The following is a 15,324-nucleotide window of genomic DNA, read 5'->3' on the forward strand; positions in this document are numbered from 1 at the left end:
CACTGCTCCTTAGGGGGCCCACTCGTTTCCTTACTTCAAAATAATGGCGGCCACGGTCCCTTTAAACATCACCGGGCAGAGACATAGTGCTGCTGCGCAGCCTGCACATGATGTCACTGCACAGGATCTCCGGGCCGTGGAGAGTCTGTGCGTGAGTACAGATTACATACTGAGGAGGATGGATCACAGCAGGGGAGGGGGCAGAGCATAGGAGTCGAAGAAACCAGGAGTTTTATTATGATCAGGTGACCAGTTACATGAGGGGGCGGGGCTTGGCAGTGGGTGGCATGGAGCTGGCCTGTGAGGGAAGGAAGTGGAGAGTAACAGACAGTAGTTCTCCCTTTGCTGAGCCTTAGTTGCACGACATGCTATTGCTGGTAATCAATAATGACAGGCTGCTGAGGCTGGACATGCTGAGCCTTGTGGTTCTCTCAGAGAACTACAAGGCTCAGCATGTCCAGTCTGTCATTAACTGATTACCAGAGGACAGTACTGGGAAGGCGTATAAGGGCAGAGAACTACAAGGCTCTGCATGTCCAGGCTGTCATTATTGATTACCAGAGGACAGTACTGGTGGATAGTATTGAGTACTAAGCTGAGCCTTGTAGTTCTTTGCTCTTATGCTCCCTCCTGGTACTGTCCTGTGGTAATCAGTAATGTCAGTCTGGACATGCTGAGCCTTGTAGTTCTCTGCCCTTATATGCCTTCCCAGTACTGTCCTCAGGTAATCAGTAATGACAGACTGGACATGCTGAGCCTTGTAGTTCTCTGCTCCTATGCTCCCTCCTAGTACTGTTCTTTGGTAATCAGTAATGACACAGGCTGGACATGTTGAGCTTTGTAGTTCTCTGTCATACTCTCTACTAATACAGTCCTGTGGTAATCAGTAATGAGAGGCAGGCATAAGGATTGATTCACATATATCCACTCTGTAGCGTGTTCTGTCTATTAAATTTGGTACCATATATAAGGCTACTTTCACACTAGCATTAAAGTTTTCCGGTCATAGGGTCTCAATACCGGAAAAAAGGCTTCCGTTTTCTCCCCATTCATTGTCAATGGGGACAAAACGTAACTGAACAGAACGGAATGCTCCAAAATGCATTCCGTTCCGTTCTCATACCGGAGAGCATGCTGCGGTTTGCTTTCCGTCATGGGATGTGGAGCAAGACGGATTCGTCATGTCGCACAATGCAAGTCAATGGGGATGGATCCGTTTTCTCTGACACAATAAAAAATGGATCCGTCCTCCATTGACTTTCAATGGAGTTCATGACGAATCTGTCTTGGCAATGTTAAATATAATACAACCGGATCCGTTCATAATGGATGCAGATGGTTGTATTATCAGTAACGGAAGTGTTTTTGCTGAACCCTGCCGGATCCAGCAAATACGCTAGTGTAAAAGTAGCCTAATACATGCAGATTAATTGCCTTGTGTGTTGTGCAAAATGCCACAAGGGGCCCACTGAGGCTTTATAGCCCAAGGGCCCACATGAACCTGGAGCCGGCTCTGGGTGTAGCCACCTATAGCTTATGTTCTTGCCCCTTAGTATGTCTAGCAGGGTCTCAGGATCCTGCGCTTTTGTAGCGTAATGGGTGACAGATCCTGGAAGATCAATATATTAGAGTCAGCAAACTGTAATGATTTCGCAGCCCTTGAGGCTTTCAGAATGCCCTTTTTGGCTTGAAAGTTGGCGAGATGACATATCACATCTCTCGGTGGGTCCCCCTGTTTGGGGGGAGGCCGTAAGGCTCTATGAACTCTGTCCATAGTGAGGTCAGCTTCTAAGTCAGGGCCCAAAATCATGCGAAAAAATTATTTAACCGATCCCCTCGGGTCCTCCAGACCAATAGTTTCGGGCAAGCCTTTTAGACGCAGATTATTATGTCTGCCCGGATTGTCCTGATCTTCTATCAGGTTGTATAACTCGTTAATATGTGCTTGCATTCTGCCCAGGCTATGGGTGACCGCAGTGTTAAAGTGTACAATCATGTCCTGATGGCCTTCAAGTGTTTCCACTTTTTCATTAACTTGCCTGAGGTCTCTCATGATGTCCAGCAGGTCTTTTCGCAGCAGCGCTATGGCGTCGGTAAGGAGATCTTTCATAAAGCTTCTAGAGACGGGAAGGTCTTCACTCTCCTGCAATGCTTCCTGCTCACTTTCTCTGTCCGACTCAGCAGAGTATTCGGAGGCGACGGCCGCTTCTGCTCCAGGCGCCATCTTGACTCCATGTTTCCTGGCTAATACTGGTTGTTTTCAGACAAACTTGTCTATTTCCCCTTGGCCGGGTCCGGATGTAAGCGGTCCAGGAGTGTCTCTGGATCATCACTAGTGCGTGCTTTCATTGTTGATTAATGAAAACATTCATGGCAACAAATGCTTTGGCTGTGGTTCGTCTTGCGCCGGTCCAGGAATTTCACCTCTAGTGGTACAATACGGATGCCACCGGCCGTCCCTCTTAATCATGGCCCCAGTTCCGAAAATCAACAAAATTTTGGGATGAACTTGCACTTTATATACAAGTAAATATAGAGGAAAGAATGTTTCCTAACAATTTTTACTGTACAATCAATTTTATCTTTGGTTTTGTGCGTATTATTGTCAGTCTGTAAAAGTGGCATACTACTCGGACAACATCGCTCCCAGCAGCGACATGGGAGCCCAAGATGCACGCAGACAACCTCCCCATGCTGGTTCCGAACCGTTTCGGTGGCGTTTCCATCAATTTCTGAACTTTTCATATGAACTAGGCACCCTCCCCTCTTCAGAGCAGGGGGTGCCTGGTTTAATGCTCGGGTCCTCCCATTGACTTCCATTATACTCAGGTGCTCGGTAAAGCACCCGAGCACTAAGGGTACTTTCACACTAGCGTTTTTCTTTTTCGGCATAGAGTTCCGTTCTAGGGGCTCTATACCGGAAAAGAACTGATCAGTTTTATCCTAATGCATTCCGAATGGAGAGCAATCCGTTCATGCTGCAGTTTTATCTCCGGCCAAAAAAACTGAACATTTGCCTGAATGTTGGATCCGGCATTTTTTTTACATAGGAATGTATTCCATAGGAGTGTATCCAAATTGCCGCATTGACTGATCCGGTATTCCGGTCTGCTCATGCGCAGACCTTTAAAAATGTAAAAAAAAATAATACTGGATCCGTTTTGCCGGATGACACCAGAAAAACGGATCAGGTATTGCAATGCATTTTTCTGACTGATCAGGCATTTTTCAGACTGATCAGGATCCTAATAAGGGTACTTTCACACTAGTGGCCGGACGGATCCGACAGGCTGTTCACCCTGTCGTATCCGTCCTGCCACTATTTCGCCATGCCGCCGGACCGCCGCTCCTTCCCCATTGACTATAATGGGGGCGGAGCGCCGGCGTAGCACGGCAGTTCGCGGTGAGAGGCCGCCGGACTAAAAAGTCAGACATGCAGTACTTTTAGTCCGGCAGCCTTTCGCCGTGCACTGTCGTGCTGCGCCGGAGCTCCGCCCCCGTCCCCATTATAGTCAATTGGGACGGAGCGGCGGTCCAGCGGCACGGCAAAATAGCGGCAGGACGGATCCGACAAAGTGAACAGCCTGTCGGATCCGTCCAGCCGCTAGTGTGAAAATAGCCTAAGTCTAAAAAAATGCCTGATCAGTCAGAAAAAATGACATGCGTTTGCATACAGTTTGCCTGATTAGGCAGACAGTTTAGGCAACGGAACTGCCTACCGGAATCAAACAACGCAAGTGTGAAAGTACCCTTAGGTGCTCGATCATCACTAGTGCGTATATATTTTTCTTTCTGTACTGAAATAGGCCACTAAATGCTTTTACCAAAAATAAATGCAACAGTGAACTGCGTATATATTTTTCTTTTTGCACTGAAATACGCCACTAAACCGTTCACTTCTATGGGGCCTGCGTTGCGTGAAAAACACAGAATATAGAACATGCTGCGATTTTCACGCAACGCACAAGTGATGCGTGAAAAACATCACTCATGTACACAGCCCTATTGAAATGAATGGGTCAGGATTCAGTGCGCGTGCAATGCATTCACCTCATGCATTGCACCGCGCGGAAAACTCACCCATGTGAAAGGGGCCTTAGACTGCCCACAATAAAATGCCACTCTGATATGTGCAGTTTGATCACACAGCACAATGCCACAGACATCGCAACGTTTGAGGGAGCGTGCAATTGGCATGCTGACTGCAGGAATGTCTACCTAAGCTCTTGCCCGTGCAATGAATCGTTCATTTTTCTTTTAGTACTGAAATACGCCATTAGACGCATTCACCACATCTAACTGCAAAAGTGAACTGCGTATATATTTTAATTTTTCCACAGATATAAGCCACTAAAGGCTTTTCAACATAGCACTTGCACTCCAAAAACAAATTGCTGGAATGACAGAGCTATATAATGGCTATTTGTATCCCCAAATAATCTTTCCCTGCACTTGTAAATCGCTCTTCTAGCACTGTCCCTAGCGCCTTCTGACGTCTCTCCATGCACTAAGATGCTGTGAAATGATTTCTCCCTATCCTTTCCATGCACTTATAAATAGTTTATTCAGTTTTTTTTGTTCGCAATGAAGTTTTTACTATTGCTGTCCCTAGTGCCTTCTCACGTCTGTCCCTGCACTCAGAACACTAGAAAATCTAAAATGCCGTATTTATAGGGCTGTGACATCACATGGCTGGCTGCTGATTGGCTGCATGCATGCATGTCAATCTGGGTGATCCCGCCTTCCCAGGGTTCCTTGCCCCATGTCCTCAGATCTCACACGTGTAGCCGCCATTTTAGGAAAATTTGCGATTCGTTACCGCGAAGCGCGAGGAAATTCGCATTCATTGCGAATCAAATTTTTCCTGAAATTCGGATCGAATTCTACTACGTCTGATCTCTACCAATGACGTTTTACAATTTTTTTAAAAAAAACCTCTCCTTTTCACTGTATTGAGTGATTATAGGAACTTTGAATTCAATTTTATCCTTTTCCTTACTTTCATTTTTATTTTCCATAGTCACCTTTTGTAAAAGGGTATTTCTATCAATTTGCTTTACTTCTTGTTTTATTTTTTTCCAATTCATTCATTTTATAGCCTTTTTCTTCAAATTTCATATGAAGACTATTTGCCTCTTTTTCAAATTGTTCTACCGTCGTACAATTCCTCCTCAGTCTGATATATTGGCTACAGGGAATATTAATAAGCCATATTGGTAAATGGCAACTATCCAATGAGATGAAACTATTGCGATCTGTTGGTTTGTAATACGTTTGAGTATATATTTGATTATTTCGAATCAATATACGGTAGCTAGATCCAAAAACTGTACTTCCTTCTTACTGAAAATGGGCGTAAATTGTAAGTAAAAATCATTTTAATTTAGATCTATGAAAAATTCCCAAAGTAAATCTTCCCCCCCTCTCCACATAAAAACAATATTGTCAATGAACCTCTTCCATGGCAAGCTCCTCCCACCTCCCCATATAAAGAGCAGCAAAACTTGGCGCGAATCTAGTCCCCATAGCGATTCCCCACGTTTGCAAATAAAAAGTATCCTCATATTTAAAATAATTATGATTTCAAATAAACATTATACACTCCCCAATGAATTGGATTTGTTCCTGTGGTAATTTTTTCTCTTTGTTTAAAAAATATTCTGCCGCCTCCCTACCTTTATTATTTTTTATTATACTGTAGAGAGATGTGACATCTAAAGTGCCTAAAATGTAGTCAGATTTGTACTCTATAGTCTCCAGAATTTGTAAGATGTGTTTTGTGTCCTTCAAGTAAGTTGGGAGTTTTTAAACATATTTTTGTAAAACAACATCCACATATTTGGACAAGTTAGAGTTTAAACTTCCAATACCCGATATTATGGGTCTCCCTGGCAGGTTAGAAGTAAGACTCCTATACCTAAGAGGAATATGAATATACCTGAATCAGACAATGTAAATAAAAATTAAATGAAAAAAAACATCAAAAAAGATATTTTTCAAGCCAGACCTTAAAGAAAAGAACAAAAAGAGGGACAAGGGAAATAAAATCTCCAAAAAGGAGATCAAAGTAACTGAACAAAAATATATAATTTAAGCAAATATTTATTAACCAAGAGTGATACTAGATTACTAAAAAAAGGATTGAAATTTGCACCATCTTTTCAATTCCATCCATTTGATGCATTCATAGGTATTAAAAAATTCCTACGCAATTATGCTCTTAGGAAGTATTTTTATAAAAAGAAAAACAAAAAATTCTGACAAAAAAAAAATAGTAGTAAGGATAATGGTAATAAAAAGAAAAATTAGAATAACGATGCTTTTTTTCTTACTAATCTGATGAATAAATCAAATTTTAATCCGATAAATGAATATTCTGAAGCCTTAGTTCTGAGGGACTTAAGGAAAATAAATCCAGAAAAAAGAACATGTACCCATAACTTGAGCAGGGAGGAACAGAAAAGTATAAAAATGTTACAGATGAACGATGATGTGATTACCATATCTGCCCTGCGAACAAAGGGGGGGGGGGGGGTAATGGTTGTTTTAGACCAGGGATGCTCAACCTGCGGCCCTCCAGCTGTTGCAAAACTACAACCCCCAGCATGCTCGGAAAGCCTACAGCTATCAGCCTACAGCCGAGCATGATGGGAGTTGCAGTTTTACAACGGCTGGATGGCCGCAGGTTGAGCATCCCTGTTTTAGACTATGAACAATACAATGATGAATCAATGAGATTGTTGAATGATAAAAACAAAACTATAAAAAATTAACATCGAATCCAATACAGCTATATAAAATAGCACTGAGTAAACTTGTAAGGAATGGGAAGAAAAAGGGTATTATAACTATAGAAAAGGCTAAATTTATTAACAATCAACATCCTATAACATCCTTATTTTATTATTTGCAAAAAGTGCAAAAGTCAGAAACCCACCCGCCAGGGAGACCCATAATATCGGGTATTCGAAGTTTAACCTCTAACTTGTCCAAATATGTGGACGTTGTTTTACAAAATTATGTTCAAAAACTCCCAGCTTACTTGAAGGACACAAAATCTTACAAATTTTGGAGACTATAAAGTGGAAATCTGACTACATTTTAGGCACTTTAGATGTCACATCTCTCTATACTATAATAGAAAATAATAAAAGTAGGGAGGCGGCAGAATATTTTTTAAAGAAAGAGAAAAAATTACCAAAGGAACAAACCCAATTTATTGGGGAGTGTATAATGCTTATTTTAAATCATAATTATTTTAAATATGAGGATACTTTTTATTTGCAAATGTGGGGAACCATTGTTTTTCACGCATTACATCTGCGTTGCGTGAAAATCGCAGCATGTTCTATATTCTGCATTTTCACGCAATCCTGGCCCCATAGAAGGGAATGGTGCTGTGTGAAAAACGCATTGCATCCGCAAGCAAATGCGGGTGCGATGCGTTTTTTACTGATGGTTGCTAAGAGATTTTGTTTGTAAACCTTCAGATTTTTATCACGCGCGTGAAAAACGCATCAAAACGCATTGCACCCGCGCGGAAAAAACTGAACTGAACGTAATCGCAGACAAAACTGCTTGCAAAATGGTGCAAGTTTCATTGAACGCACCCTGAACGCATCCGGACCTAATCCATCACGCTCGTGTGAAAGAGGCCTAAGAATCACACTTATCCCTGATGAAGGACTCAGAGTATTCCGAAACGCGTTGGAAGTGTGGACTAAGGAGGCATCCGTAGGTACGAGCGTGGGACTTCAATCTGAAGGCCCGTTCTCCTGTAAACAGCATTGTGGCTTCTCCTCATGCGCGCAAGCTACCGGCCGGATCCGCGCGCTTGGGAAGGAGGAAGCTGAAGATTGCGCTATCTTCTATTTCTCTTTGCAAAATTGAAACCAATCGGAACAGGACTCAGACCATATTACCAACGGCAAGTACCGGTTGTGTTTCGTATATTCTTTGGATTTGTTTTATGTCAGGGCGGGTTCAGTTTCTTTGACTATTGTTTAAAGTCAGTGATGTTCATTTTATACTTCTGTCTATTATCTTGTCCCAGAAAGCATATATAATTGGGTATTTCCACCATAAACAAAACCTCTTTCTGCCCCACATGCCAAGAGGGATCACATAAGCCTAGGTTTACACTTGTGGCTTTTTAGTTATGTTTGAAATATCTGTTCTTATCAGCTTTTTAATTTGTCATCAGTATCTCAATCAGTTTCGATCAACTGCAGTGCAAGTGTGAACCTAGCCTAGTCCAATCTATGAGGCATGTAGAAGTGACTGGACCTTGTATTATCTTGAGACAATTTTAATATAGGTTCAAGCAGGATAAAATCAAATCTGAAGGTTCTTTCCACCAAATTCAGACACTAGGAGATCGTATATACAAGACTGTCTGTGAATTCTGAGTTATTTTTGTAGGGTAAATGAAATTACATCTATTGTTTGTGGTACTCATTTTAACATGTATTTTATGTGTTTTTACTAGGCATCAAGAATGTTCCTAGCAGGACTCTTTGGCTGGAATGACCCAGATGGGTCTGCAGTGAAGCTCGCTCCTAGGGGTAGCGCAGAGCTAGTTACAGAGACTCTAATGATAGAACTAGGATCCCACTTAAAACGTGCAGAAAAACAGCAGCGAGAGCGTCTCATTGAATACAGACGAGTGAAGAATGGAGTAGACTACACATGGCTAGCATCTTTTCCACGCCAAGGCTATGAAATCAGCCCAGATGACCAGCTGGAGCTCAGAGACATTTGCTCCAAAATAAAGCCTTCCCAATGTGGCCCTGTCATACTCAGGTAATATTTCTTTCAATCTAGATTTGGTTATGAGACAGAATGAGGTATATTTGTTCAATCATTATTTAATATTTCTATTTGATATCATGTATCAGTTATATTGGGATTCATGTATAATAGTGTTAGGGTCATGCATATGGCCCTATTACAGATCATGTAATACATGTTTTACAGATCCATAACACTGTATGACTTCCATAGGCAACTACTGGCCCATGCTGTAACTGTATGCCTGAGATTTTATATTGACAAAAAAAAATTCATTGTCTTATCTCATGCAAGCAGTATGCCTACACACCAATTATACAGACTCATACAGACTGCAGGTGCCATGCACACAGCTTATAATTTTACAACTCAATTCACAAGCTGCAGAAAACTGCATGCAGGTTTTGCATTGGGTTTGCAGGCCATTCATGCATTTTCTACCATTTTCATTGTTCCCAATTTCATTATAAAAAAAAGTCAAGCAAGGACAAGTAGCAGCACACTGGCATGCACAAAGACACATGCAAACACTAAAAACATGAATAAATGTAAATTGTATTATTGCTATACTGCTAAATTTTTGATCAAAAGTGTGTCGGGCCTATCTACCAGTGACAAGGTGGCTTCTAACAGATGGGACCTACTCTATTAGACTTTCCTCTACTGGGCTTTTGGCCTACAAAATTTGGGCAATGTATACCTTGATTAGAAGCCCTGGACAGGTGGGCAGGGTGAGCACAGTTCAAATAGGAGGAAGCCACTTGCCCAAATGTATAATGCAAAGAAAGTTAAACCAACAACTCCAAAAACTGTGAAAAAAAGAGTTCAGGTGCATACTACTATGGCTGCAAAGTAAAGGCAAGCAAGGACTACAAGTAGCAGCACATTGCCATGCGCAAAGACACATGTACACAGTAAAAATATGTACAAAGTGTGCTGCTACTTTTAGTCCTTGCTTGCTTTTACATTGCAGCTATGGTGGTGTGCAACTCTTTTTTCACATTTGTGGAGGTGCTGGTCTTTGTTTTTTGCATTGTACATTTGGGGAAGTGGCCCTCCTATTTGGACCGTGCACACCCTGCCCACCTGGACAGGCTTCTAATCAAAGTGTCACATAGCTGGATTCTACACTGCCCAACATTCGTAGACTAAAAGCCCAGGAGAGGCAAGTCTGTTAGTGTAGGTCCCGTCTACTGGAGGCCGTCTTGTCGCTGGTATATGGGCCGACAAAATTTTGATTCAAAAAATGCGTAAAGAGCTTCTAATTGTCATTAACATAAGTACAGCAGTAATGCAATTTACATTTATTCATGTTTTAACCATTTGCATGTGTAAATGCAGTTCTTCACCTCCACTTAATGAGCAGGCCATTGTCGGTAAGGAAGGCTTACTTCTTGACAATATGCTTCACTGGAGTGATGAAGCTTTGGAGCGAAACCCGGGTCAGGCAGGAGCAATAGGCTGCTATTTGTTATAATCGCTTGTGTCCACCTACATTTGTCAGTATTATTAAAAAATGTTTTATCTACTGAATAGCGGGTCTTCACTATTGGAGTTTTTATGTTATATAGAACTACTAAGGAATAAGAACATTGGAGGATTTGTGGTGTTTACTGTGTCAGAGGTGCCTGATTTCCACCTGCCCCTGTGAGGATAATAGGGAAAGGTGCAGGTGAGAAGCATATACTATGCTACACTATTGGTGCGCTTTTCCTACAGGAGCTGTAGTGGAAAGAGTATACGGCATTTGGAGTATACGGCATCCCACTAGTGCTTGCATAACTGGAGGATATTTGAGAGAGGAGGAAGTAGTGAATAATCGCGCGGACCCGAAAAAACGCATGTAATAATATTACAGGCTATAGCTACAAGAGATGGGTCATTGATCCAGGGAGTAATTCTGATTAGAGTCGGGAAGGAATTTTTTTCCCCTTAAGTGGTGAAAATTGACTTCTACCTCACAGGTGCCTTCCTCTGTAGGATAACAGGCTGAACTGAATGGACAGATGTCTTTTTTCGGCCTAATAAACTATGTTACTATGTTACTTGTCCCCGTGTAAATGCGTCTTTACTTTTTTTGGCAATATGAAATGGCAGTTATCACCATACAACTGATTCATCAGCTTTATCTCTCATTAAATCCCTTTTACAGCCAATTTTTTTATTTTATTTTGTATGTAAAAAAAAAGAAAATCTTAGGATATAGTAGTGATAAATGTCAGTGTAATGCTTTGCACACCCCCAGGTGTGACACTATATTGAGAAGGCTGGAAGGACTGTATCCAGCTCAGACAAAAAACTGTTCTTGTTGTACCAATTTTGGCAAATGAATAGTGTAGAAATATATAACGATATGAACGCATTGAAAGGGTGTGTTTAAATTGCTCGCCCAGGTATAAAGAAACTAAATCAATAGTACGGTGAATATAACAAACTCAGTAATATACTACACTGCTCAAAAAAATAAAGGGAACACTTAAACAACACAATGTAACTCCAAGTCAATCACACTTCTGTGAAATCAAACTGTCCACTTAGGAAGCAACACTGAGTGACAATCAATTTCACATGCTGTTGTGCAAATGGGATAGACAACAGGTGGAAATTATAGGCAATTAGCAAGACACCCCCAATAAAGGAGTGGTTCTGCAGGTGGTGACCACAGACTACTTCTCAGTTCCTATGCTTCCTGGCTGATGTTTTGGTCACTTTTGAATGCTGGCGGTGCTTTCACTCTAGTGGTAGCATGAGACGGAGTCTACAACCCACACAAGTGGCTCAGGTAGTGCAGCTTATCCAGGATGGCACATCAATGCGAGCTGTGGCAAGAAGGTTTGCTGTGTCTGTCAGCGTAGTGTCCAGAGCATGGAGGCGCTACCAGGAGACAGGCCAGTACATCAGGAGACGTGGAGGAGGCCGTAGGACCCAGCAGCAGGACCGCTACCTCCGCCTTTGTGCAAGGAGGAACACTGCCAGAGCCCTGCAGAATCACCTCCAGCAGGCCACAAATGTGCATGTGTCTGCTCAAACGGTCAGAAACAGACTCCATGAGGGCCCGACGTCCACAGGTGGGGGGTTGTGCTTACAGCCCAACACCGTGCAGGACGTTTGGCATTTGCCAGAGAACACCAAGATTGGCAAATTCGCCACTGGCGCCCTATGCTCTTCACAGATGAAAGCAGGTTCACACTGAGCACATGTGACAGACGTGACAGAGTCTTGAGACACCGTGGAGAACGTTCTGCTGCCTGCAACATCCTCCAGCATGACCGGTTTGGCATTGGGTCAGTAATGGTGTGGGGTGGCATTTCTTTGGAGGGCCGCACAGCCCTCCATGTGCTCGCCAGAGGTAGCCTGACTGCCATTAGGTACCGAGATGAGATCCTCAGACCCCTTGTGAGACCATATGCTGGTGCGGTTGGCCCTGGGTTCCTCCTAATGCAAGACAATGCTAGACCTCATGTGGCTGGAGTGTGTCAGCAGTTCCTGCAAGACGAAGGCATTGATGCTATGGACTGGCCCGAACGTTCCCCAGACCTGAATCCAATTGAGCACATCTGGGACATCATGTCTCGCTCTATCCACCAACGTCATGTTGCACCACAGACTGTCCAGGAGTTGGCAGATGCTTTAGTCCAGGTCTGGGAGGAGATCCCTCAGGAAACCGTCCGCCACCTCATCAGGAGCATGCACAGGCGTTGTAGGGAGGTCATACAGGCACGTGGAGGCCACACACACTACTGAGCCTCATTTTGACTTGTTTTAGGGACATTACATCAAAGTTGGATCAGCCTGTAGTGTGTTTTTCCACTTTAATTTTGAGTGTGACTCCAAATCCAGACCTCCATGGGTTGAAAAATTTGATTTCCATTTATAAATTTTTTGTGTGATTTTGTTGTCAGCACATTCAACTATGAACAAAGTATTTCAGAAGAATATTTAATTAATTCAGATCTAGGATGTGTTATTTTTGTGTTCCCTTTATTTTTTTGAGCAGTGTATATATTATCATATAAAAATGACTTGTTCTTCACTTACCAGCTGATCCCCTCTTCCTTTTCTTAAACTAACTTTTTCTCTGAAATAATTTGTTTTAGAACAGAATAGTATACCTGCTCAGTGAACGATTGGATTACAATTATCCCATAGAAGAATTCTATGGAGAAGGGAGGGGGAGAAGCAGTGAGCTACCCTGAGAGAGAAACAAGCAGAGAGAGACAGACATGATTCAGAAGAAGTTAACAAGGTTGACAGATTTGGGAACAAAAAAGTTTTAATAACACCCCTTAAATGGGCGCCCACAAAAAAAACTGACTTGTTTACTAAATGATATATACACACAAAAAAGGAGTCATTATAGCCCAACGTATTATTGTGTATATTTATACTGTGGGTTATAATGACTCTTTTGTTTTGTGTATGTATCATGATTCAGAAGATTCAGCAGCTAAAAAAAGTGAAAAACTGCCTTTTGATGGCATTTTATTAACAGTAGTCACATGGCCGTTTTCATAATTATTGCAGTCTATGGGGCTATACACATGGCCGTTTAACAGCCAGTGAATAGAGGCCAGACAGACCCCCACTGAAATCAATGGGCCCATTTTTTACGGGCGTTTTGACAGAAGTGCACCTGTCTAATGGCCGTTAAAAATGGTTACATGAGTGTTGCGGAAGGCAGGGAGCTTAAAAAAAAAAAAACAGATACTCACCTCACCTATGGCACAGCTGGGAAAACTTGCTCAACGCTGGAGGCAGCAGAATCTGACACTTCCAACCTCGTGACATCACATCACTTTGGGAGCGTCAGGTCCTGCTGCCTCCAGTGCAGATTGAGTGTTCCCAGCCATGCCTGTGCAGAGGTATTTTTTTTGCTAATTTGTTGGCACTATGGGTGGGTGGGGCCTTATGTACATAGGGCCATTTAATATACAGGGGGACTATAAAGGCTATTAAAGATAATGGGGGCACTGCAGGGGTTGGGGTTGAGAAAAGCCAACAAAAGAAATTTATTTTTAACTTGCATTATAAACGGCTGTTAAAAACAGATAGACTGCATCCATTTTCTGATGCAAAATGGCCATGAAAAACAGAGAGTTTATTAGTTATTTTAATGGACGTTTATGTGAATGCACTCTAAGTGTTATATCTCACCCCAAGTGCTTTATTCACATCTGTACTGCTCAGTACTTTTGCTTCTGAATGATTATGAGTGAGTGAGAGCCATGGAGCAGAATCAGCTGTCTCCCTGTGTTGTCTATTGGCAGACATTACAGCTAGTTTCCACCTACCAGCTCAGGGACAATTGAGAATCAGGAGATGTAGCATGCAGAGGGGAAAACTGCTAAAATTAATGGCAGACGCAAGTCGTATAATGACAAGATACGGTGCTATCACTAATATATACACATGGAAGCTTATTCTGAAGTCACTTGGAATGGAAGTTTTGCTTTAAAAAATATCTTGTATGAAGATATTTGTGAACACACTTGTGAACAAATATATAGTTTCTATATAGATGGAAACTTTAGTCCAGGCATCCTCAAACTGCGGCCCTAAAACTACAATTCCCACAATGCCCTGCTTTAGGCTGATACCTGTAGGCTGTTCGGGCATGCTGGGAGTTGTAGTTTTGCAACAGCTGGAGGGCCGCAGTTTAAGGATGCCTGCTTTAGTTTATAACAGGCATGCTCAACCTGCAGCCCTCCAGCTGTTGCAAAACTACAACTCCCAGCATGCCCGAACAGCCTACAGCTATCAGCAGGTCATTGTGGGAGTTGTAGTTTTACAACAGCTGGAGGGCCGCAGGTTGAGCATGCCTGGTTTATAAATTAGGGCTCAACTACAACATGTGGATTTGCATTTCAAATTGAGCATGTATTTTATGAATCGTGTAAAGGATTCCAGTTGTGTACACAGCAAAAAAAAAAAAAAAGAACCATTTGATTTTTGTCTCCCTGTACAGGTTTCGTAGGTTGATGCTGGAGTTTGAGCCTGAAGGTGCTGAGATCCCACGGGTCTTTCGGTCAGTGCTTCAGGATTTTGTGACTCAGGATGAGGAAGAACGAAAAACACAAGATGGTCGCTGGGGGAAGCGCAGAAGAGCCAAAAGCTTGGCCACATTCACTTTCAAGCCTTCTCGCCTACGAGTCAATCCCTTTCAACTGGAGGATACACATGGCTCAGATACTGAGAGTGAGCTAGTTGCTTCTGGGAGGGCAAGAAGCAAAAGTATGCCAGAGTTTAGCATTGCAAGGGAAGTGCAGTGACTGAACTTTACATATTGTGCACCAAAGAGTATACCTGCACACAGTGTGGATTATGAAGAAAATCTGCAGAGTAAAACACTAACAGCAAAGTTCATGAGATTTTACATTTTCTTTTGTTTTTTGTGTGCAGAATAGACCTGTGGTTTGGCTTTTCAAATCCACAGCATGTCAGTTGTTGATTGCTGATATAGTGTGGTTTTCAGACTTCAATGGGGTTATTAAAGTATACAAAATCCGCCTCCATAAAAAGGCACAAAAACATTGA

General features: G+C 42.3%; 1 protein-coding gene across 1 annotated transcript; it reads left to right on the plus strand.

Moving 5' to 3' along the window:
• Positions 1–267: 267 nt before the first annotated feature.
• On the plus strand, positions 268–15,104 carry LOC120980786 (protein RD3-like). The gene is made up of 3 exons (XM_040410066.1): positions 268–316; positions 8,489–8,802; positions 14,756–15,104. The coding sequence occupies exons 2-3, from the start codon at positions 8,498–8,500 to the stop codon at positions 15,057–15,059; spliced, it is 609 nt and encodes a 202-aa protein (XP_040266000.1). The 5' UTR covers positions 268–316; positions 8,489–8,497; the 3' UTR covers positions 15,060–15,104.
• The last annotated feature ends 220 nt before the right edge of the window (positions 15,105–15,324 follow it).

This window comes from Bufo bufo, chromosome 10 (genome assembly GCF_905171765.1).
Source record: "Bufo bufo chromosome 10, aBufBuf1.1, whole genome shotgun sequence".
Taxonomy (NCBI): Eukaryota; Metazoa; Chordata; class Amphibia; order Anura; family Bufonidae; genus Bufo; species Bufo bufo.

Coding starts and splice junctions, on each gene's coding strand:
- LOC120980786 (XM_040410066.1), top strand. CDS start 8,498: ATGTTCCTAGCAGGACTCTTTGGCTGGAATGACCCAGATGGGTCTGCA. Junction 8,803..14,755: donor TGTGGCCCTGTCATACTCAG/GTAATATTTCTT, acceptor CTCCCTGTACAG/GTTTCGTAGGTTGATGCTGG.